Raw genomic sequence first — 24132 nt, 5'->3', positions numbered from 1 at the left:
AATATGTATGGGGCTTCCAGATACGTTTTAACCTAAACTACGAAAATCAAAAATGTACCTTTCAGAAACCGCAGTTGCTTAAATAGTGGCTTCAAGAAAAGAGCTTCAATTAAGAGAAATTATATATGAAGAGAAGAAAACAGTTTAAATGAGAAGAAGAACAGAGAAGTAGCAGAAAGGGAAGAAGAAGAGGAAAGAACATTAAAAAAAAATGTATGCTAAAATAATGTCTAAATAGAGGGATTTATGGAGTAAAAATTGTTAAAAGAACAAGAAGAAATATGGATTAGAGTTTTACTTTTACTACACAGATTTACCCACGAACACAAAACAAAGCACATCTGGAGAATAATAGTATAATGGAACGTTTGAATAAATTGTCAGGGAAAAATGGAATGAAAAAAGAAAACAAAAAGGAAAATTTAATATGGAAGTAAAAATAGTGAAATTGGGTGTTATATTGACCCATTTAAACAATCTACGACCTGAGTGGTTTTTTTTTTTAACACTGTATATAATAGTGTTAAAATAGAGGGGATTTGTTGAGTAAAGATTTGGGAAGAAGAGGTAAAAGGGTAAGAAGAAATATGAATTAGAGTTGAATTTTTATTACACAGATCAATCCACGAACACAAAATGGATGCACATCTGGTGAATAATAATATAAGGGAACGTTTGAATATATTGCCAAAAGGGAAGGAAAATTAATGAAGAAAAGAAAGAAGAAAGGAAGGAAAACATTTAATACAAAAGTACAAATTGTGAAACTGGGTGCTATATTGACCCATCTAAACAATTTAAGACTTGGGTGGTTTTTTTGGGGGTTTTTTTTTTCTTCAGTGTATAATGTGAAATTAAGATATGAGTAGAGGTAAAAATATGTAAATTAATAAGTAAGGAATATTTTAAACTTTAGTACAAAAACGTGAGGGGTAGTATGGAACCATTGTTAGTATACTACTATGTAAATATTGTCAAAGGAAGGGGATGTATAATACGAAACTAATATTATAGAGTAACATAATTTACATATAGTATATACTTACATTTGTGACAATTGTTTTTATTAGAAAAAATAGGAAGGGAAAAAGGTGTGAAATAAAAGAAAGAATTGGAAAAAATAAAGAAAATTGTTTCTATTAAGCACTGGTTAGAGAGACCTATATAGATTGGTCTAAATATTTAGATAGACTCTATAGATTTTAGTTAATGTGAAGTGGATAATTGCACATATAAATTGAAGGTGTGAATTTTAATGTATGCTTGTTCTTTAGTTAGTTTTTTCTCTCTCTCTCTCTCTCTCTCTCTCTCTTTCTTCGAGTCAACTAATTGCTCAAAGAAAAAAAAAGGAAAAGGAGAAAGGAAGGAATAAAGAGAAAGAAAGAAAGAATCTGGTAAGGAGACATTGGGGCCAATGTAAGGGCCCTAGGGGATTAAGTTTCTGTTCATTTTAGGATCATTAGGCTTAGATAAGGGATTTAGTCGTCACTCTGGTGAGGTTACTGTCGACAAGTGTGGTAGGGAGAGATATTCTCCAGTAGAGTAGAAGATACCTATTGTAAGGTACAAGGTGTTGGTGTATGGAGGTTATACTGTCATGTATGGGCAGTTGAGTAAATTATTTTTGTTGTCTATGTTTTGTAAAGCGATGAGTTTCCTAGTCCTTCCAGGTGAGAATTCAAGTTGTTTAGATTATGGTTATTAGATTAGTGACAATTAATGCACAGGGGGATCACATTTTAAAAGAAACACAATATTAGACTTTATGAAAGGGGAACATATTCATATTGGAGCCCTCCAAGAAACACATTGGACTATGGAGGATAAACATAATTTTAACTTGAAACTTTTTCCTATAGTTATAAGTGCAGCCCTAACTAACAACAAAAAAAAGAGGGTTGGCTTTTGTATTTTCAAAATATATCACTTTTAAACATTATTCATCAGGTTTTGGAGATTGAAGGTAGATTCATTATTTTAGTGTGAGAAATGAATAACTAAAAATATAGTTTTTAATAATTTTTTTTATAAACTAATGAAAAATAATATCAAAAAAGATTTGACAGAAGTGTAATGCTTTTGGAAAGTCTTCCAATATTCCTAATGAACTATTACAGGCAAATATTGTTCCGATACCAAACAGGACAAAATCCCAGAACTAATTAGAAATGATCGACCTATCTCTCTGCTGAATATAGACATTAAACTGTATTCGTCTATGTTGGCAGAAAGATTGAAAACAGTAATTGACGGTTTGAAAAATTGAGATCAAGTGGAATTTATCCCGGGCAGATCATCATTCCATAATTCTAGAAGACTGATAGACATCCTAAACGCATTACAGACGGCAGGTACTCCCTTGCTGACCGTTTCGTTAGATGCAGAAAAAGCATTTGACGGGGTCAGATGGGAGTTCCCGAACTCAACTCTGGCTGCGTTTAGATAGGAAGGCAGGGTCTATGAACAAATCTGGGTACTTTATACAACACCGACTGCTAGAGTTATGGGCCAAGGTTTTACTTCTGGTTGGTTTTCTTTAATGAATGGAACTAGACAGGGGTGTCCCCTTTGCTTTATATATTGTCACTAGAACCCCTAGCTGAGGCCATAAGACAAAATGATGGCATTTTAGGTTTTAATCCAAACAAAAGCAATATTAAGATAAATATGTATGCTGATGACGTAGTGCTAACAAGAGCCGGTAAAATCATTATCACAGCTTATAATAACTATAGAAGAATTTGCAAAGGCATCGGGATATAAACTGAATATGGATAAATCAATAATTTTACCAAGTAATATTTCTAACGAAGTCAAAATCGCACTAATTACTACAAAGTATCCCACTAATTCAGCAGTATTATAAGGCAAACTTTTTATTTTACTGTATTATTACACAAATGCCTCTGTCTAAGAAAGAAAGATGGTTTGAGTTGAAAATAAAGAGGTCCTGTATTTATTTTGGTCCATGGAAGAGTCCAACTCTTGTTTGGTAAAGATGAGTTCGGAAAGCATTGTGGTGAAGTCCATTATCAAAATGTGGCAAAAGATGAAAAAAGAATTGAAGATAAGAAAATATATTATTAATGCCTTACCGTTTAAAATTTTGGCTCAAAATATTCAAGACCTTAATTTAAACAGATGGACCAATTTAGGTATTGATAAAATTGAGGATGTCATGCCATGTATGAAAATCATGTCCTTTGAAAATATTAGAGAGAAATATGCTATACCGCAAACTGAATATTTCATTTTTTTAAGGAGTAAAACATTTGTAAACACCTTTTGTCCTACTGAAAAACTTAAAGTACACGAGTTTCTAGGTAAACTTATTACAGGATCTGAGACAAAAAATGTTCTAATATTTTGAGAATTTCAGAATCAGCTTTATTACTCCCAGCACTTAGAAAGTGGGAAATAGATTTGAATATGAACATTTCAGGTGCAGAATGGACATACTCATGGAATTTAGTTTTAAAAACTGTTAATTGTTTGAACTGAACTACAATTCAAAATCATGAATAGATTTTATTTGGTACCCGATTTAATGGCTAAGATGAATTACAGTTCTTAGGACCTATTCTGAAGATGTAAAACAAGAAGAGGAGATTTTATACATATCTTCCAAATTTATTGGAAAAAGTTACATTATCAGATTCAACCGATCACTGATTTAGATCTTCCATTTATGCCTGGGGTTTTCCTATTAAATTTTGAGCTAATTAATGCCAATAGAATTTTAAAAATGTTCCTTATTCATATATTAGTAGCAGCAAAAATTCTAGTAGCCAGATTTTGGAAACAAGACATAATGACTAATTGGGTTCTAATTAAAGACCAATTATTATTCCAGTTAAAATGGAAAAAGGTTTAATAAATCAATTGGATAAAACTAAGAAAGATATTGATATTGATAAATGGATTAAAAACACTACTAATGCTTGAGATTCCGCTTGGGAGTTGTGTATAGCTTTTTTAGCTCGATTAGACCCACTAAATTAATACACGGTATAACTATGTCTTTTCAACTGTGTTTTGTTTGCTTATTTGTTTTTTTTATACAAAGTGAATAACCTGGGGGAGACAAATGGAAACTCATCGCTTATATGTATGTATGTATGTGTTAAATTTAAGAGATGGTATACTCAATTAGTAAATGTCAATTGTCATGTTAAGTTTATGTTATTTTATGAATATTTAAAATTTAATAAAAAATAAATTAATTATGATTTGGACTCCAGCACCACAGGTACATTAATCATTTGAGCCTATAGTGTCCCTTTAACTTGTGTAAGCTTGTCACACTAGTAGTTTGATATGAAAAGAATAGAGAGCTGTGCACAAATAACATAAATTCACAACTTGCAGCATGTATTTCTGTGACTGTGTGTGGAAATCAGTTTTCCTATGGATAGTGCATTCGTGACTAAATTTAATTTGATACCATATCCCTCAGCTTTGTTGGATTTGGAAGAACAGTACAGATTTTGGTTGTATTATATTTATCTACATCCTACTGATGATATACCAGATGCTACTGGCAAAGGCACCCAAAGGTACCAATACATGCATTCAAATAAAACCGTTTTGACTATCAAAAGACCTGATTGTACATATTATATTAACTCTCCAGATTGTCATTTTTACATTATGGCCACCACACTAGTGATTATCCTTATATAAATAACCTTGTCTTCTCTTTCAGCAACTGGCTGAAAATCACCAAAAATCACTCTAATTTGCAAATTGTTCCCCTAGTTAATGAGAAGAAACGCAAAGGGACACAAATACAATATAGATAAAAATCAATGTTTAGTAGATATACCCCAAATGAAAATGTGCATGTATTTAATTATGCCTTTTTTTAATTGGAGTTATATCTAAAGTCAGCTTGCAAAACTTGCCGATCTCTTGTCTGTTGCCTTTGTAATTCCTCCCTTTCTAACCCCGCCTAGAATTTCTGTGACTGTCCAATCACAGGCTTTCTAATGCATGTCAATGAGAAGTCTCTGCAGGGCAGGTAAACCAAACCAGGAAGTAACAGGACCTTTTGTCTGCTTTAAAGTCAGGGGGTGTAACTAGCTGAATTTATTTGTAAATTTCTATTGAAATCTGCACTTTTTGTAAAATAATAAAAAGAGGACACACTATTCACACATCATGCTTTTCAGCAAACTACAGTGCTTTATGGGTCTGGAGTGTCCCTTTAATTAGGATATCTTATATTCCCAAAGCTGACTATCAGAATATATGGTTGAAATAGAGCACTTCATAGGGTATGGTCCTGTGGTATCTGGCACCTAGACATTAGCAGCAGATCCTTCAAGTCCTGCAAGTTGCAAGGTGGGGCCTCCATGGATCGGATTAGAGATTTTGGGAATTTGAAGGCCAAGGCAACCCCTTGAACTATTAGTACTTTTGGAGTGTGGCAAGGTGCATTATCCTGCTGAAAGAGGCCATTGCCATCCGCGAACACAATTGCCATGAAGAGATGTACATGATCTGCAACAATCTCTAGGTATGTGGTACATGTCAAAATAGCATCCACATGAATACCAGGACTCAAGGTTTCAAGCAGAACATTGCCCAGACTGCAGCCAGCCTGTCATCTTCCCATAGTGTATCCTGCTGCCATCTCTTCCGCAGGTAAATGACACATACGCAAATGGCCATCCACCTGATCTAAAAGAAAAGGTGATTCATCAGACCCAGCAACCTTCTTCCATTGCTTCATGGCCCAGTTCTGGCACTTACGTCCCCACTGAAGGAGCTTTCAGTGGTGGTGCTACACAGTCTCATATGCAACACCTTTCTATCATGGCCAGCTTTACATTCTTCAGCAAAGAGAACTACAGTAGCTCTTCTGTGTTATCGGAACCGATGGGCTAGCCTTAGCTCCATATGTGCATCAATGAGCCTTGGGCACCCATGATTTAGATGCCAGTTTATCAATTGTCCTTCTTTGCACCACATTTGGTAGGTACTGACCACTGCATGCCTAATATACCTCTTGACAGGTGCCATAATGAGATAATGAGATCATTCATGTTATTGACTTCACATGTCAGGGGTTTTCATGCTGGCTGCTATATTGCTTATTTCAGATTTTTGTTTTCCCCAACGCTCGTCATAAGTCACTTGATGCTCTAGGAGCCTTTTAATTTATTTTTCAATGCCACTCATGTGGCGCAATCCGTGGTGCCATCTTACGCCATCTTTTCATTATTATTTTTATTTTCCTTGTTTTAAAATGTTCAAAGGCTCGTTAGTAACATTTTTACACTATTCTGGTCTCTTTTTTTTCTCTCCGCTAGCCGCTTATAATATTGGCGTATAACTATTTTATAATGTTTTCAAGTTAATTAACAAATGGTCACATGACCTATGACATAATGTGACCATTATTTTAAAATGTTGTTCTCTGGAATATAAGCAGTGAAGGTCCTCTCTATCTAACACTTGAAAAAAACGAATTGCTGTGTAAAAACACTTTGGGTGTATTATACTATTTTATTTAGTTTTTATATTAATTTTAAATAAAATGTATATATTACTACTATTTATGGACCTTCCTGTTATCTTGACACTGGTACATCATCTTCCTTGGTGGAGAATATACCATACCTTTGGATTGAGCTAAACCATATTTTGCTCTATACTAAGTGACTACATCTCTATTAATTTATTCCACTTTTTAACACAGTGTGCACTATTTTTTATGCTGAAAATCTTAACCTGCATATATCTGTGAAAAAAACTATTCAACTCCAAGCTCTATACAAAGAACAATCAGAAGGCTCCAGTTAATACAAGTGTGCACTTTATATATATATTTTATATTATCCTGCTGGAATTTTGACATACTACACTATATCATATATGCTGGAACTAATAACCTATTGGATCAAGACTTCCAGCCCATATGTGCCATGCTTTACAACTGGAGCTAGTTCATAGCTCCATACACTTTAGGTGTATCTTTTTCTTTTCCCATAGTAAAAACATCAATGTACTACACCAGGGGTAGGCAACCTTCATCACTCCAGATATTGTGGATTACATCTACCTTCCTTCTTTGCCTGCATTATGGCTGTAAGGACCATATGGGAGATGTAGTGCACAACATCTAAAGTGCCAAAAGTTGCCTACCCCTCTACTACACTATGTTCTCTCTGTTTGTTTTACTTATTTCATATACCCTTGAATCTGAAGACCCCATCAAGGTACTGCTCCCTGATATGTTCAGTGTATGTGTCATGCTACTTGTTGGTCCATACCTTGGTTGGACCAGCCTGTCTACCTGGTTAGTAGGGGCAAGTAGGGACTTGTCATTTAATGTAGGTCTTCTCCTGTTCTTTAGCATCAAAATATCTTCCTCCAAGAATGCAGACAGCACAAGCTGTTAAGACAGATTCCACTGGTATTTCACACCCTACATAAAGCAAACTAACTAGGCAGATTTCAGAGCTCTGCTATATGTACTCTTCTATAATTTGTTTCAATTTCTGCAGTTGGCAACATGGGTTCAGTTTTATGAGATGTGAAAAAGCCATAATGGGCACTCTTACAATTACAGATGATATTATTTGAGACTTTCTAGAGTAATGTAATGACTCTGAACAGAGACTGCCTTCTGTGAGGAAACAGGCTAATCGTATACAAACATATTTTACAGAAGACAAAACTCAAGCAGTGATAAAGCCATTAACTATCTTGACTTCAAATTAATTAGGAATAATGATCTGAGTGAGGAGCTGTTCTGTGGCCCACAGTGCTTTCTCACCCTATATGTACCGGCTATATTTCATGCAGAATTAGTTCACTTGCATCAAAAGTATTTAATGGGTGACAAAGTTCAACAAGCTCTTTATCCATTAACCTATTGAAGACAAAGGGCTAGTAAAATTATTTTTTTCCTTAATTGTTCTAGCAAGCGATATGTCATCTCATAACAACAAATTTTATTATGAATGAAATAACTTTTACCTTTGTCCAATAATACCCCTTTACCGTGTGTGCATGTTCATCTTGTCTTGTTGCAACTACTTTTTTGTTAGTTAACCTATTGCACTATGGAATATGTTGGTTCTTATTTATCAATATTGATGGTGATGATAATAATAATAATAATAATAATAATAATATATGGAATAAAACTCTTTCTACTGATTGTTCACACAAGTTTGGTCATGGCCTATTTCACAGGTCTCATTCCCCACAATAAAATAAATGGATTAGAAATGTTGCTCCATTCAACTCCAAATTATTGAAGAGACTAGCAGGACTCCCAAAAGTCCCACTTTTGGTGAAACAGTCCTTGTTATGGGGTCCTGTCCTGCAGTCCGATCTAGTTCTCTGGTCTCCAGCATATGGGGAATGTTTCATTAGACAGCATGATTGCTTCAATAGATGTGCTTGTCCTGTGTGGTGGGCACTAGAACCATGCAAAGAGCTTCAGCAGCACTATTAGCATGATCCTATATGTTGGAGGCCGTCATGGATGATTTTGGTCAGTCTGTTAGGCCATGCTGAGACACCTCCCCAGTGAGCTGACACTTCCCAGGGAGATTCACACATTTAAAGGCATAACACAAGTTGCGTCCCAAGTGACAGCCCGTGAAGACCCGCCCACCCATTACAAATCCTTACCTCCCAATGTTAGAAGGTATAGGATGGTCCAGTTGTTGTTATACTATGGGTGGATTAATTTTGTGGTGACCATGGGATGATCCATTTTCTGGCAGAAAAGGGGATGATCTGTTTTGAGGTTAGATATACATAACCAACTTAGGGAAGTATGCAGATCCAAACTGGTGGGCGGGTTTGAGAAGAGAGGTCACCATTGACAGGTCACTGACAAAACCCCAAAATGTGTGGGCCCATCCAAAAAAGGGGCTTGCCTGCCCACTGAAGGATTCAAGGGACTTGTCTGGTTGGCCCCCAATCTGCAGGACCATGCAGAGAGCACTGCATTAACATTATTTACAGGGTCCTAAAATACTTTTCTTTTATCTTCCTTCCTGCCTTCTTTTCTGCCTTACCTCCTTCCCTCCCTGCGCTGGAGAGCACACTTGGCAGCAGGATGTCCAGCGTCTTCAAAATCACAACAGGAAAGCACTGAGTCAATGCTTTTCAATAGGGAAGGCTGACATCGGTGGAGGAGCAGGCTGACCCAGGCCTGAGGGATATTGGCGTACTCAAGTAAGTGTTTAACCCCTTAAGGACCAAACTTCTGGAATAAAAGGGAATCATGACATGTCACACATGTCATGTGTCCTTAAGGGGTTAAAGGGTTTTTTAACATTGTTGGGAGTGCACACGTGAGGATGGGGCAAATGGTTCCTATAGTGTTATAAATACAGGTTTACATTCCTAAAACTATTGTGACCTTTTAAATTTGTAGTTCACTTTGAATTCTCATTTTAGTGAATAGTCCTGTAAGTATCTCTTCTTACAGTACTGATAGCTTGAGGTTAGCTCTCCTAAACTAGCTCATTGGTTGACTGTAGCTCCCCAGGACATGAGTCAAACTTTTACTGTGCTGTAGTAGCTATGATCATTGGACTATCTAGTTTCTGATAGATTTGATTTTTATGTAATAGGCAGCCCTAAGAGGATGCATATATCTTTCAATATAAAAATAGAGGTGAATCTTTTTGGGCCAGTGAAGTCAAGTATTGAGGGTAGTATTTGTGGTGTCATAAGATGAATGTACTGATTGAACTTCATTAATTTCTCATCTCAGAGATTCTTAAAGAGATAATGTAATCGAACATGTCTTAGTATTCCTCTCCAGTTGTCTTCAGGCATTCTGAAAGCTTGAAGGGATGATCTCCAATCTGGTTATTGGATCAGGATTCAGCACTCAAGCAACTATTCCACTAGTATTCAACCGGGTCACCCAATACCAGCATAGCCATAGAAATATTGGCACCAGCTGGTGTAAACAGGATTGTATAACTAACAGTGGGCACACCTGCTCAGATTTCTTCCTGAACACCAAGTGACTGCCAGACCTGATCATACCAACAAGCCGTAGCGTTTCAAGTTCCAACGTGCAACTCTTGCCTTGTGGCATGTCCTGGCACAGCATGTTTTAAGGAAAGCGTATTCTGCACTGACCTCGCACGCAGCTCAGTCCTTGAACCTGACAGCATACCAAGTTTGGACTTTACACTGTGTTCTACAGGTCATAGTTGTGACTGGGAACGGATCTTAGTACTGCAAATATGTAAACATTATTGCCTGTGACTTCACAGCTATCAGGTAGTACTGGACTGGACTATGATGATAAGGTGTTAAGCTTTCTGGTATCTTGCATGGGATTTGTTCCAGTCTCAAAAACTAGCTGTATATAGCCTGGACTTGATGGAGAAACTTAAGCTTTATCTAGTAGCGATTAACCCCTCCCTTCTTTTATATGTTAATTGGTATTACCCCTCAGCTACCTCTATCTTATATCATCTGTCTTCATTAGTTTGCAGCCTAGTACATACTACAGGCTAGGAGTATACATTCCTATCTGACCTGTTTTAATATTTCTTTAAAAAAAAAATGTAATATGTCTACTTCATTGCAATAACCATATATTATAAAAGAATGAAGATGCTATTTTGTGCTGCTCTCCTACTGCTCTTCTTACTCCTGGAAAAGGTGCGTTGGAGTTGCTAAGCAACAAGAAGCTCATAGAATCCCTTTTATGTCTACAGCATAACCAATAGGGATGTTGGAGATTGAATCTAATTGAAAAAAACTCCCCCACGCCAGTATGTTCTGTTTTACAAAATGTGTGGCTTATAGAGAAGAGCTATATCACCCAATGCTCATTACAAGGAAAAATCTTACAAGGGACTAAATGGGATTGGTAGCCTCTGGCTAACATGATGCTTTCTAAATAAAACAAAATATCTTCCATTATAAACAGGTATCCTGCTGATGAAATATTTCGATCCATGTCCCTCAGGATTCCTGAACAGATCTTTCTCTGTATTACGAAAGTAAACATTTGGAGTTGCTAAGCAACAAGAAGCTTGTGGAATACCTTTCATGTCTACAGCATAACCAATGGGGAGGCTGCAGATTGAAACTAATTGAAAAATCCTCCCCCCAGTAAATTCTGCTTTACACAATATGTGCTTTAAAGACAAGAAGTCTATAAATGTATGCTGCGCTCATACAGCTTGGCTCTTTCCTCTGCAAAAGTAAATTACTTCAATACCCTCATAACCACACTCTCCCACAAACCGAAATGACTATTTCACACATTTAACTCTCTTCTTCGCCCTATTGTTCCTCCTCCACCTACTAACTTGACCGCCTCAGACTTTGCCACTCACTTCACTGACAAGATCTCTACAATCAGGGAAGAGATCTCTCGTCTTTCTTCTTCCCCTTACAATTCCTCCCCTAACCTCACTCCCTCTGCTGTTCTATATTCATTCCCACCCGCTACAGTGGAAGAGGTTTCTGCTCTGCTTCAGTCCTCCTGCCCCACCACCTGCTTCCTAGATCCAATTCCCTCGCATCTCATCCATACTCTGTCTTCTTCTCTTTTTCCACCTCACTAAAATTCTCAAGCTCTCTCTCTCTCCACTGGCATATTTCCATCATCCTTCAAACATGCAACTGTAACACCAATTCTAAAGAAGCCCAACCTTGACCCTAACTCCCCATCCATCTACCGTCCTATCTCGCTACTGCCGATTGCATCCAAGATCCTTGAAAGAGTTGTGTATGCAAGATTGACAGATTTCCTCTAGTCTAACTCTCTGCTAGACCAGCTTCAGTCTGGTTTCCGCACTAAGCACTCTGTGGAAACGGCACTAACCAAAGTATCCAATGATCTACTCGCTGCAAAATCTCATGGTCACTACGCTACCCTAATTCCCCTTGACCTGTCTGCAGCTTTTGACACTGTTGATCATCAACAGCTTCTTCTCATCCTCCGCAATATTGGTCTACAAGATATTGCTCTCTCCTGGTGCTCCTCCTACCTCTTCCAGTGCTCTTTCAGTGTTTCTTTCTCTGGCTCTGCTTCTTCTCCCCAACTCCTCAGTCCTTGGTCTCTTAATGTCCTATATCTATACTGCCTGCCCTGGTAAATTCATTAGTTCCTTTGACCCCCAATATTATTTCTATGCGGATTACACGGAAATCTATCTGTCTATCTCTCCTGATCTCTCCCCGTCCCTCTTGACTAGTGTCTCTGACGGCCTCTCTGCTATTTCTAACTGGATGGCTGCCCACTTCCTTAAACTCAGCTTGACCAAAACTGAAATTCTAGTCTTTCCTCCCTCAAGTGTTGCTTCTCCTGTGTCTGCCTCCCTCCAAGTAAACGGTGCTACCATGAGCTCCACCATGCAGGCTCGCTGCCTAGGTGTTCTTTTTGACTCCGACCTCTCCTACATGCCTCATGTTCAGTCTAACGCCAAATCCTGTCGTTTCCATCTCAAAAACATTGCGCACATCCGACCCTACTTAACGCCAGATCACACTAAGGTGCTGGTCCATTCCATTGTCCTTTCTCGCCTTGACTACTGTAATCTGCTTCTCAGTGGTCTTACGTGCTCCCAACTTGTTACAGACCTTAATGAACGGCGACGAGGCTCATCTTCCTGTACGCCCACACCTCCCACGCCTCACATTTCTGTCAGTCCCTATATTGGCTTTCTGTAAGATATAGGGCTCAATTTAAAATTATGGTTCTTGCTTTCAAATCTCTACATAATGTGGCTCCCATCTATCTATCCTCACTAAAACACAAGTATGCCCCGTCTAGGCCCTTACGCTCTGCTGAAGACTAACGTCTATCTTCTGTCCGCACTCCTATCTCTGATGCTCGCCTTTAAGACTTCTCGAGGGCTGCACCGTTCCTGTGGAACTCACTTCCCTTCTCCGTTAGATGCTCACCCAGTCTCCACTCCTTCAAAAAATCATTAAAAACCCACTTTTTCATAAAAGCGTATCAATTAAACTGTTAATAGCTCCCAACTGATTCCTCTCTTGTAACTCTCATTAGTCTTATACTATCCTTACCTTTTGTGTCACTTTACCCCACTCCCTCTAGCATGTAAGCTTATTGAGCTAGGCCCTCAACCCCTCTGTTCCTGTGTGTCCAACTTGCCTGGTTACAACATGTTACAACATGTCTGTTCGTCCACCCACTCTAAAGCACTACGGAATTTTTTGGCGCTATTTAATAATAACATAACATAACTCTGCTTCTACATTTTTGCACCACATTTTAAATTTAAATGTAACTTTTACATTTAACTTGGCTGCTAAAAATGAGGGGTTTTGTGGTTATACCACAATCTTAAAGGGACACTCCAGTGCCAGGAAAACAAACTGTTTTCCTGGCACTGCAGGTCCCCTCTCCCTCCCACCATCCATCCCATGTTGCTAAAGGGGTGAAAACCCCCTTCCGTGACTTACCTGAGACCCCCGCCGATGTCCCTCGGTGGTGGTTTCGGGTCCGCCCACGACGTCATCCGGCAGGGGAGACCGATCGCGCATGTGCGGCCGCTGGTGGGGGAGACCTAATGCACATGCGCGCATTAAACCTCTCCATAGGAAAGCATTGAAAATGCTTTCAATGCTTTCCTATGGGGAATTGAGCGACGCTGGAGGTCCTCACACAGCGTGAGGATGTCCAGCAACGCTCTAGCACAGAAAACCTGTGCTAGAAACCAGGAAGTGCCCTCTAGTGGCTATCTAGTAGACAGCCACTAGAGGAGGAGTTAACTCTGCAATGTAATTATTGCAGTTTATGAAAACTGCAATATTTACAGCTGCAGGGTTAAGGGTAGTGGGAGTTGGCACCCAGACCACTCCAATGGGCAGAAGTGGTCTGGGTGCCTGAAGTATCGCTTTAAAGTTGGTGGTGGACGTTGTGGAAATTCTACATTTTTTTATTTATGCATAAATCTGTTCTGGAATTGTTTGTGGTAGTTATGTTTCCACGTTATTAACTGTGTATTTGCAAAAACATATTATTAGCTTTCTAATTGCTATGCAACTTCCTCTTTTAGGAATGCAACTTTGCAATTTCAGTTGGATCCCTACTCAACTATATTTAAAAAAAAATATTGCTTCAAAGTGCATTTTCTATTTTGTTTAAAAGTTCTAGAGTGGTGATTTCTGTGTATTAGTGTAACAATTAGAGCAATGTAAAGAAGTGAGGCAAGAAAATGTAATTAAAGGAATTTTGAACGCTGGGTTGGAAAAAATAATCAATTATTTTTGCATATATTTTGCAATTTGTCTTTTAGTTTGTTACAATGTTGTATTTATTGAGTATAGCCCTGTGGGTGAAGCAGATAAAGTGCTTATAAGTGTAAGTGATACACACATATTCTCACTGACACACTGTTTCACTGCCAAACATGCACACACGGACACAAAGACTTTCTAATTAACACACATTCTCACTGACCCACACTTACTGACATACACTCAGTGGTGCACACACAGACTCTCACTGATACAGACACTGTTTCAGTGACACAAATAAACAAGCACAAACACACTGACACATACCTTAGCCTTAAGTTTCCAACATACATACATTTTTAATTACATTTTTAATAAATATTTCCATTCCCACCCCCCCAAAAAAAATAAGACTGGATCTTACATTAATTTTTATTCAAAAAAACATACTTTTTTCAAAGGATATTTTATTTTTATATATTACAGGTGGTCCTCACTTACTGAGTGGGTTCCGTTCTAACGACACAGATGTAAAGCGATTGCGTTGGTAATTGAGTATGCACTAGCAAGCATGTGCAAGAAAGCGACCTGCTTGGGGGAATTCCCCTGAACATAGACCAGTTCACTAGCGCATGGACTCCTGTAAATCTATGTTCGGGGAAACGTCCTCAAACATAGATTAGTTTACTAGTGCATGGAATCCTGCAAATCCCAAGCTTACCAGCAAATGATATCCCGCGATTCTATGTTCAGAGAAACTGAACTAGGGCTTATTTTCAGGGTAGGGCTTATATTAGGAGCATCCCCTGAAAATAAGCTAGGCCTTATTTTCAGGGGATGTCTTATTTTTGGGGAAACGGTAATAAAGTGAAATGTGTGAGATGAGGTGACACATTTCATTTTAGGTGTGTAATAATGAACTTACCAGGTTCTGCTGACAAAGCCAGTAAAATTGCTGGAACTTCTGAGACATAAGTAGCTGAGCACTACCAACTGCACTCCGGATCTTACCTAGATCTGAAAAGAAGAATGGGACTTTAGAAGAAAAGACTGACAATAATTACATTACAGCACTTATTCTACTATAAAGTAACAGTAAGAGAAAACCTTAAGAGACAAATAAAGAGCTACAAATGTAATGTGGAATCACTCACATGGTAAAACACATCTCAATCATATATCCTAGACATTAGGGTTATGAAGCAAAGCCCTTCAGCTCATCCTACTTCAAAATACTTACGTTAAAATAGCTTTTATTCTGCTTTTGCACCTCCATTGTTTAAAGCTATGACATGGAAATCTATAGATACATATTTGAAATTATAAAAATAAGTGGTTGTTGGACTCATAAAAATACTAGCTGAAAACTCATTGTTTAAAATATATAAACAAAAGATATAAGATGTAATTGGAATATGTGCATTATTGTCTGAAACAAAAGAGAGGTTAGTAATAAACTAGCGTATATTTAAAGTCACCAAATCATTTTAGAAATATTGCTAGTTGTATAAGTGTTTCTACACCATTGGATCAAACAATCACTGAAGGCAAGATTTTTTTTTAATGTGAAGCTTAGTTTTCTTCAAAACTTATATTAACCCCTTAAGGACACATGACATGTGTGACATGTCATGATTCCCTTTTATTCCAGAAGTTTGGTCCTTAAGGGGTTAAAGAGTTAGCAAATAACATCCTAATCCCATTCAGTCCAGGCATCGTGTAGGACCATAAGAAAATGGAGGGGGGAAGGAGGCAGGGGGGAGAGCCATACACAGTTATCCCACTCCTACTTAGATATTATTTTACTACAGTCAAAATTATATATTATCACAAGGCAGTGTCTTAGTGGAATGATATAACTCATTTTTTTAACATATGTTTTGCCTTTTTTTTGTTTTGTTTTTATCTTAAACAGTGAAACATACGATCTTAAAATCCACACAAGATTTTCTGGAGTGCGGAGAGGGTTTTATCCTCCACGGGTTCCTACACCCAAGAGTCCAGGCACAGTCAGGGCATACATTGCAAAAGAGAAGGCAGAAGGCATAGAGACATTATTTTAGTTTTTCTTCTTACTTTGTTTCTCCATGCTGATGGCCAGAAGCAAAGGACGAAGTTTATACCAATGTTTGACAGGGAGCCAAGATGGAGTTTCAGGATATAACATGTGGATTTCTACATTTCATTTCATTTTTCACATCTCACAAATATTTGTAAAGTAAACAGAATATTAAAAATCCTGGAAACTACAGTCCCTCTTTAAAGTTGACATGTTATGTTTCAGTTTTTATAGTGACATAATCTATATAAAAAAGAGACTTATCAGCATCATTTATGTTTTCTAAAGTATGCCATGTGATGATCTGCCTATCTCACAAGACAAAAAAATGGAATGGCTAGGATTGCTTAACAGGGGTCAACTACTTGTTTGTCTGAACATACAGCATAACAAAAGCTGATAACTTCAAAATTGTACAGTCTTTTTTTCACATTGTAGTTGCCCAAGCAACATGACCAAACCTCCTGATGAAAGGACCCAATGGTTGCCCTATTTGAGCCACTGAAAGTAGAGGTTTCATAGATGCCTCAATTCATTGGTTACTAAATCTACACACTGTATTTAATAATTGCATACCTCTAATTTTCCTGATGTGGACCTCAATCTTTATATCACTTATGTATAGCCTAATGTTTTTTTTTCTCAGAGCTATAAATTATTAATGTGTATAAGAGGGCTACAATACTATAAATAGCCATCAGCTCTGCTCACTATTCTCATTTCCAGCCACATCCCTAAAATAAAAGTGTCCCCTTTCTCACACTGAGGTACACCAGGCTTCTGGAGTATGGTTTACTAGCCCTCTTCTTCCCCCCTTTGCACAAAATTTGTAGTGCACTTGTACATGTTGGAAGATGGTTGGGTGGCTGTGGAAAACCTAAGCGTTGCCAACAGTCAAGAGATATTCTGTCTAAATTCAACTTGTAAGTCATTTTAGGTTCAGCTGTCTAAATGGCAGGTCTTGCTTAAGCCTGAAGGCTACCATGGAAGGGTATAGGAAACAGCGCAGAGGAAACTCTTTGATGCCTGTACTGAGCAACTGTTTCTCCAAAGTAGAGCCTTGTGGTGATGGGAGACGCTCGGGGTTGTCCCCATTAGAGAACTCACTGCTCTGTAGGGTCATTCTGATGAGGCAACAGCGATGCTGGAACCAACACAAACCCCCTGGGGCGAAGGACTTGAGCACTGCGTGTTTCTGGTGACAAGGTGTTGACATGTTTTCAGCCCTGGGGCTTACTGTTTTTTACTGTGCACCAACCTTTGATTTGAGGCCTTCCTCTGGTCTTTATAATTGTATGTATATTGTGTTTTTAGCTTTATTATTTGGATCCTTCCCCCATTTCTGATGTTCCGCCATTTCACTAATTTAAATGTGTTGCTGCATAAATTGATATGATTGCTACAAGTCATGTTGTCTGATGCTATGAGTATATCTTCCATTTTGTCACTGCACACCAAAAATATTACATAATAAAATAGCCTTGATTTCCTTGAAAATTATACAGTAGGCTCAAACAAATATCCTATTGCTCATTGCCACATTTTTGGTCCAGTTATTACCCTAAAGCACTTGAAAATTTGTAGAACCTGGTAATTGTTTTAAAATATAGCCTTGTAGTATACTGCACCTATAAGGAAATGACATTGCAGGACCCATATCTTTGTTAATGATACATTGACTTCACCTGGAAAAGAACTACATAAACATGTGCTGCATGCATATCATTGCAGTTTGTGGTTATAATCTACTAAGAGTTTACATGCATTTCTTTCTGTTCTGCTTTGACTTTACCTAAATTTATCAAAGTCAGCATAATACATCATCCACTTACTGGCCAGCTATACCAAGAGACTTGGTAATGTGATGAAATATTAGGGTAAAATAATGTTATTAAGGTATACTGGACACATTATAATAAATTACAAGGATGAAGATCAAGTGAATTACAAATTATGACATCATTGTCCCCAATATATGCTTCAGCATTATGTATCTTTAATATTATATGCTTTTTTTTTTTTTTTTTTTTTTTTAAATCACAGCTAGGGCTTCATCAGTCTTTGGACTGCACAGAGGCATGCTATACATATCGAACCAACTCAAAATAAATGTAAGTCAAACTGATGGGCACCTGCTACTATGTGTTTTCAGTAAGCCCATTACTAATATGCCAGGAAAGAAACTAGGAAGACAAATACAGTGTGTTTTTTCTCCACAACTCCTCTCCTCTATCATCAGTGGAAGAAGAGCTGAAATGAGGAATGCAGCAGCAGAACCCCCTTCCTTCCATCCACTCCCCAAAAAACTAACAAAAAAATACATTAAAAAAGGAATTAGCCATTGAGTGTAAATCTATCATCTCTGTTTCTGGTAATACATTTTTTTTTTTAATATTTTGTAAGAAAAAACAAATAACACCAAAGCTGGTGAATTTCTATATCAGCTGTTCTTTACCCATTGACATTCGCGATATGATGAGCACCTAGAGAAATTCAGTTTATACTTCAAATTTTATTAAAGACACGGAGGCTCATATTATGCATACCTCTTTCTTTATTTCCTCAGCAGCAAAGATAGAGGAATATAAATATTATCAAAAACGAAAGAAAAAACTGTACAGGCACAACAGGCAGCCAATCACATAATAGAGGAAGTAGCTATATAAGTCCTGTGTCTCCCACAATCCCCCTCTTTCTTTGCTGCTTCCTCAGACAGCTAAGTATTTTACTTGAGCTCTCCTACTCATTGCATTTTGTTTTGTGATGTTTACTTGTGGTTCATGTTTCTGATTATGCTTATTACTATTATTGTTGTTTTTATTCATTGTTGATATTTTCTGGTACCCACATCGTTGGTGTATTTGGGGGTTCCCCTGGGACTTTGCCCGCCGCCGCGGGCTGTTTTTCCCCTCCCTCCCATCCCTGTTTGCCGCTTCTCAGCGCTATCTCTGCCGCGTGGGTCCTTCTCTGTGACCGCAGCTGAGTGTGCTCGTTTCCCCTCTCGCGGGCTGCCCGCGCGGGTAGGTGCACGCGCCCCTTCCCCCGCCGGGAGCCGGTCCGCGAGCGCACTCTGACACGTGCGGCGGCCATTTTGGGCGGTCACTCGCATCACCCTGTTCTGCCGTGCGGTCGGTCCCTGTCCTTCTCCGGGTTCCCCTGCTACACCAACGATCAGGTTTAGCTTGTTTTCTGTTCTGCTGGGTTAATCAACCCATTTCTAGTGTTTCCTTTTCGGCTTATATTAGTGCCCGTTTTTCTATTGTGCCTCATTATGCAGGATAGTAAGGATGGGCCTACTGACCCCTCTGGGGATTTCCCAATAGATAACCCTGAGGGTGCTATGGCCTCTCAGGAACTCCAAGCCTTATTAGAAGCTACTATGGCTTCCTCCCTTCAAAAGGCTATTGCCTCCGCTATGGGGGCTGTCTCATCCTCCTTTACCCAGTCACTTCACTCTGTGTTTTTGCCTTCCATGGCTGCCCCTAACCCCCTGGGTGTGGGGTCCCCTTCCCCTGCCCAAACTGTGCCGGGTGCCCGTAAGGCGAAGGCAAAGTCTCGACATATCGGCTCCCACTCCTCGATGCAGGCTTTGCCTGCCATGACTGACACGCCTCTGGCGGTCGCAGATAGCGCGCATCCCATGCGCACAAGAGCCCCTGGCCGGGCTAAAAAGGCTAGATTGTGGAAACGGGCTAGAGCCCTGGATGATGGGTCGGATACCGACCGGAGTGTGGAAGATGATTCCGATATTATGGAATATGACTCCTATGTTGAGGGCGAGTCAGGCGAGGATCAACCCCCTACGGGTGTAACCCCTTCTGGGTCCTCTGCCAACCCCCGAGGAAAAGTGCCAGGCCCCGCTGGGGATGATAATAAAGGGCTTTTAGACCCACAGGGTAACCCCCTGTTTGACCCGGACGACCTACGTCACCCGCGGTCTGCTGAATGGGTCCCTCCGGACCATATCGCCCAATATGTGGCTAAGAGAATACGCACACCTCTGTCCAAGGAAGGCCGCAATAAATTGCGTGCCGAATGCCCACGACCTTCCCTCCCTGGCGCTGCCTGTAAGACCCCAGACGTTGACCCTCAAATTGCCCAATTTTTAAATAAGTCTGGATGGAAACCTAAGAAGGGTCTTGATCACTCCCTGAAAGGGTGCCAAGACAAGATCCTAGACACGCTGGGCCCCCTATCAAAACTATACGAGCTTCTTGATGCCGCTCGTACTGGTGACTCTGTTTTGGATGTCGATGTGGCCATCGGGTGGGTCCAGCGGGCTATATTCCTTATAGGGAATGCTAACACGGCCATGTCTTCCGAGAGACGCAAGGCAATTCTATTAAAAATAGACCCTAAACTGGCCGCTATGACCGTAGCTGAACCTGATTCAGCAGATGAGGGGATGTTCTTCGGCACATCCTTCGTAAAGGACATGGGGTCCTATGTCAAAACATTTACGGCGATCGACAAGGCGCAGGCAAATATGAAGCGCGTATTCGCGCACAAGGTTTTCGGAGGGGCCGGGCGTAGCAGGAACCGTCCACCCGGCCGTGGTTTCCGAGGCTCGTTCCATGCCACCAGAGGTTCCTTTTTCCCCTCCCGAGGGTTCCAAGATCCGAAAACGCCTCCCTTCTTTCCGGCAAGAGGGAGATCGTGGGGCTCCAGATACCCCCGTGGTGGGTCTTCGGGCAGACGCCCTTATGGTGAGTACCCTTTCTTCCCCTCTCGATCAGGTTTGGGTGGCGGGGAGGCTGGCTTTATTCTACCTAAGGTGGGCAGATATAACCTCAGATGCTTGGGTTCTGCAATGCATAAAGGGTTATCAACTAGATTTCGTCTCCCTGCCTGTTCAAATGTATGCCCCCAGGGAATTATCTCTCCCACAGGAGCAGGACGCGATGATCCCCGCGGAAGTCGGGGAGATGTTCTCGAAAGGCGCCATCGAAGAATTGCCGTTCAACACTCCAGGCTTTACGAGCAATCTCTTCCTAGTGCCCAAGAAAGGGGGCGGTGTCCGCCCAGTGATAAATCTTCGCCCTCTCAATGCCTTACTACGCTACCAACATTTTCAGATGGAAGGCATTCATTGTCTCAGATACCTTCTGAGACAGTCGGATTGGATGGCCAAGTTGGACCTGAAGGACGCGTACTTCACGGTTCCAATAGCAGTAGAGTCCAGGGACTACTTACACTTCACCTGGCACGGACGGCGTTGGCGTTTTACATGCCTGCCGTTCGGTCTCTCCTCGGCCCCTTGGTGTTTCACCAAGGTGATGAAGCCGGTGGTGTCGTACCTCCGTACCCGAGGGGTTCGACTGATTATTTACCTGGACGACATCCTAATCATGTCCCAATCGTTGGAATGCCTGAGACTGCATTTGGACTGGACAGTCAATCTCTTACAGAAGCTAGGTTTTCTGATCAACTGGGACAAGTCGGTCCTGAACCCAGCCCAGTCTATGGAGTTTTTGGGGTTCCAGGTGGATTCCGTACGGCAGTTCCTGTACTTGCCGGAATCCAAGATAAAAGCCATCCAGAAGGAGCTTCGTCGAGCTCTTCGTGCTTCGGACTTATCGGTTCGACAGTTGGCAAGGATCATCGGTCTACTGGCCTCCTCCATTCAGGCGATATTCCCAGGCCCTCTGCATTACCGGGCTCTCCAACGGCTCAAGGGGTCGCATCTACGTTCGGGCCACTCCTACGAATCTCGGATATGTCTGGACGAGGAATCCAGAGACGAGCTGGTATGGTGGCTAGCACACATGGAAGCCTGGAATGGAAGGGCGATTTTCGGTTCCATTCCGGACGTGATCATAGAATCAGATGCCAGCTTGCACGGCTGGGGGGCTCGTTGTGGCAACGTTTCCACGGGAGGCAGATGGTCCGACACAGAGAAGTCGTTACACATCAACTGCCTAGAACTTCTGGCAGGAGCCTTTGCGATTCGCAGCCTTACCCCTGGAAGGGCGAACTGTTGCGTTCTCCTCAAGTTGGACAACGTATCGGCGGTCCGATACATAAATCACCTGGGCGGCACCAAGTCCAGGATGTTGGCTCTCTTGGCGAAGGATTTTTGGTAGTTCTGCCTTTTCAACAACGTTTCGTGACGGCGGAACATATTCCGGGTCTGGACAATTCAGGTGCGGATTGGAACTCCAGGCATTTAAGAGACTCGGGAGACTGGCGCTTGCACGCCTCGGTCTTCCAAAGCCTAACCGGGTTGTGGGGGCGATTCGAGATGGACCTATTCGCCTCTCGCCTGAACACTCAATTGCCGAAGTTCTACAGTTGGAGACCGGACCCGGCGGCTGTGGCGACGGATGCCTTTCTTCAGGAATGGCCACCGGGCCGCCTGTATGCCTTTCCTCCATTCAACATGATTGCTCGTACGATCTCGAAGCTGGTTCGTCACGACTGCTGTCTGGCTCTGATCACCCCTCTGTGGAGATCCCGTCCGTGGTTCCCTCGACTGATGGAGTTGTCCATAGACTTCCCTCGTCTATTACCGAACTTTCAGAACCTCCTTCTGGATCCGGATGGGAACTCGCACGAGTTGGTTCTACGGCACCAGTTGCCCCTGGTAGCGTGGTTCCTTTCAGGGGACGCTGGGTTGTCCCTGACGTTCCACAGACAACTCTCTTGCTCCTCGATAACGCCTGGGCTCCGGGCACGCGATCAGCTTACCGAGCTGCATGGAAGTCTTGGTCTGATTGGTGCATGGAACGGGCAATGGATCCCGTATCTGCCCCTCTCCATTTGATCCTGGAGTTTCTCACAGCCCTGTTCGACTCGGGCAAGGCGTACAGAACTATCAATGTTTTTCGTTCGGCCATATCTGCCGGTCACGGAGGTTTGGAAGGTTTACCCGTCGGCAAACATCCTTTTGTATGCCGTCTTCTCAAGGGTATTCGCCTCGTCCGTCCACCTAGGTCGCGTTTTTTGGCCTTTTGGGACGTCAACATAATGTTGCGGTTCCTGTCGGCGTGGTATCCTAACCATGACTTGACCCTTAAGCAGCTATCCTCCAAGATGGTTATGCTGTTTTGCCTGATCTCTTGTAAGAGAGTCTCCGACGTCAGGGCTCTTGACTGGGGTGCCTTTGTGTTTACTCCTGAAGGCGTTACTTTCAACATATCTAGGAGGACTAAGTCGGCATCCAAATCCTTCGTATATCCTAGATTCTCGTTATGTCCAGCACTCTGTCCGGTGGATTGTTTGAAGGCCTATCTGGATGCTACGCGAGCGTTGCGTTCGTCTGACCGACATCCCCTATTCATTTCATTTAAGGCTCCTCATCGCCCAGTCTCGACACCGACGCTAGCGCGTTGGATTCGTTGGCTTCTATCCCTAGCGGGTATAGACACGTCTATCTTTACGCCTCATTCTGTACGAGGTGCTATGGCCTCGAAGGCATCCACAGTTGGTTGCCGTCTGGAAGACATCATGCGCGCAGCGGACTGGTCCCGAGAATCAACCTTTAGGGACTTTTATTTCAGACCAATTGAACACATCGCATCTCAGGTGATAGCACAGCTTTGAACTTGCATAATATGAGCCTCCGTGTCTTTAATAAAATTCCCAGATTTCACTAGTAACATGACGTAAAGTCATGATTTTATTAAAGACACGGAGGCGAGTATTATTCCCTCCCACCCTCCCGGTGTGGATTTGGGATAGGAGATGCTTCGATACTATACAGGTATGTTTTCAATTAGGTCTGTATTTGGATCATGTATCTATATCATGTAATTTTATCATGTTTAGATGATTTTGACAGTTTTATATTGGTTTCTAATTCTATATATTTTCTATTCCAGAATCCAGTCTCATGTAGGACTCCTCACGGTTATGTTTGGTAA

At 40.8% G+C, this 24132-nt stretch overlaps 1 protein-coding gene across 1 annotated transcript in view; it reads right to left on the bottom strand.

Moving 5' to 3' along the window:
* The window catches only part of DLGAP2 (DLG associated protein 2), a 331780-nt gene that overhangs the window by 19004 nt on the left and 288644 nt on the right, over positions 1-24132 (bottom strand). Inside the window, exon 10 of the mRNA XM_063442905.1 lies at positions 15137-15228. Within this exon, the coding sequence (XP_063298975.1) occupies positions 15137-15228 (92 nt within the window). The remainder of the gene's footprint in view (positions 1-15136; positions 15229-24132) is intronic.

This window comes from Pelobates fuscus, chromosome 2, assembly GCF_036172605.1.
Source record: "Pelobates fuscus isolate aPelFus1 chromosome 2, aPelFus1.pri, whole genome shotgun sequence".
NCBI classification, from domain to species: Eukaryota; Metazoa; Chordata; class Amphibia; order Anura; family Pelobatidae; genus Pelobates; species Pelobates fuscus.
Note: the sequence above shows the minus strand (reverse complement) of the source record. Positions and strands in the feature narration are given on the sequence as shown.